General features: G+C 51.6%; 1 protein-coding gene across 1 annotated transcript in view; it reads left to right on the plus strand.

The window, feature by feature from the left end:
* Nucleotides 1-830, plus strand: part of EMH_0056270 (nucleoporin, putative) — a gene marked incomplete at both ends in the record, with an annotated part of 6,638 nt that overhangs the window by 4,388 nt on the left and 1,420 nt on the right. Inside the window, 2 exons of the mRNA XM_013497341.1 lie at nucleotides 1-29; nucleotides 256-415. Coding sequence (XP_013352795.1) covers nucleotides 1-29; nucleotides 256-415 — 189 coding nt within the window. The remainder of the gene's footprint in view (nucleotides 30-255; nucleotides 416-830) is intronic.

Raw genomic sequence — 830 nt, forward strand, 5'->3', positions numbered from 1 at the left:
GCAGCAACTACAGCTGCAGCTGCAGCAGGGTCAGAAGCAGCGGGAAGGAGGGGAGATCCTGGGTCGTGTTGCAGCAGCAGCAGCAGCAGCAGCAGCAGCAGCAGCAACGGAGGCAGTAAGCGTCCGTAGTTCGAGCGGTTCTTCTCCCAACAGCAGCAGCAGCAGCAGCAGCAGCAGCAGCAGCAGCAGCAGGGTCAATGAACGTGCTCCTATTGAGCTGGTTCCTATACTAACAAACCCTCTATACGAGTGCAGTCCCTCTGTCTCCTCTCTGCAGCAGATGACGGAGACAGAGCTCAGCAGGGTGCAGGATTTCTCTATCACCAGGCCAGGCCTAGGCAGCATTGTCTTCCCCGGCTACACAGACATGCGCGGCATCAACCTAGATGCTGTTGTCTTCATAGGAGAACTCGAGGTGTATATACACCCCACACTTGCTGCGCAGACACCCCACACCTGCTGCGCAGACACCCCACACATGCTGCATATACACCCCACACTTGCTGCATATACACCCCACACTAGCTGCATATACACCCCACACCTGCTGCATATACACCCCACACCTGCTGCGCAGCGCAGAACCCCACACTTGCTGCATATACACCCCACACTAGCTGCATATACACCCCACACCTGCTGCGCAGACACCCCACACTTGCTGCACAGACACCCCACACTAGCTGCGCAGACACCCCAACTCCTGCTCCTTGTCTTGGTGTTTTTTATACAGACATTGGTGGTATTTGCATAGTACTTATTGTTTATTATATTTATTATACGCATATTATATATATATATATATATATATATATATATATATATATATA

This window comes from Eimeria mitis, genomic scaffold (genome assembly GCF_000499745.2).
Source record: "Eimeria mitis Houghton genomic scaffold, Emh_scaff2613, whole genome shotgun sequence".
Lineage (NCBI taxonomy): Eukaryota > Apicomplexa > Conoidasida > Eucoccidiorida > Eimeriidae > Eimeria > Eimeria mitis.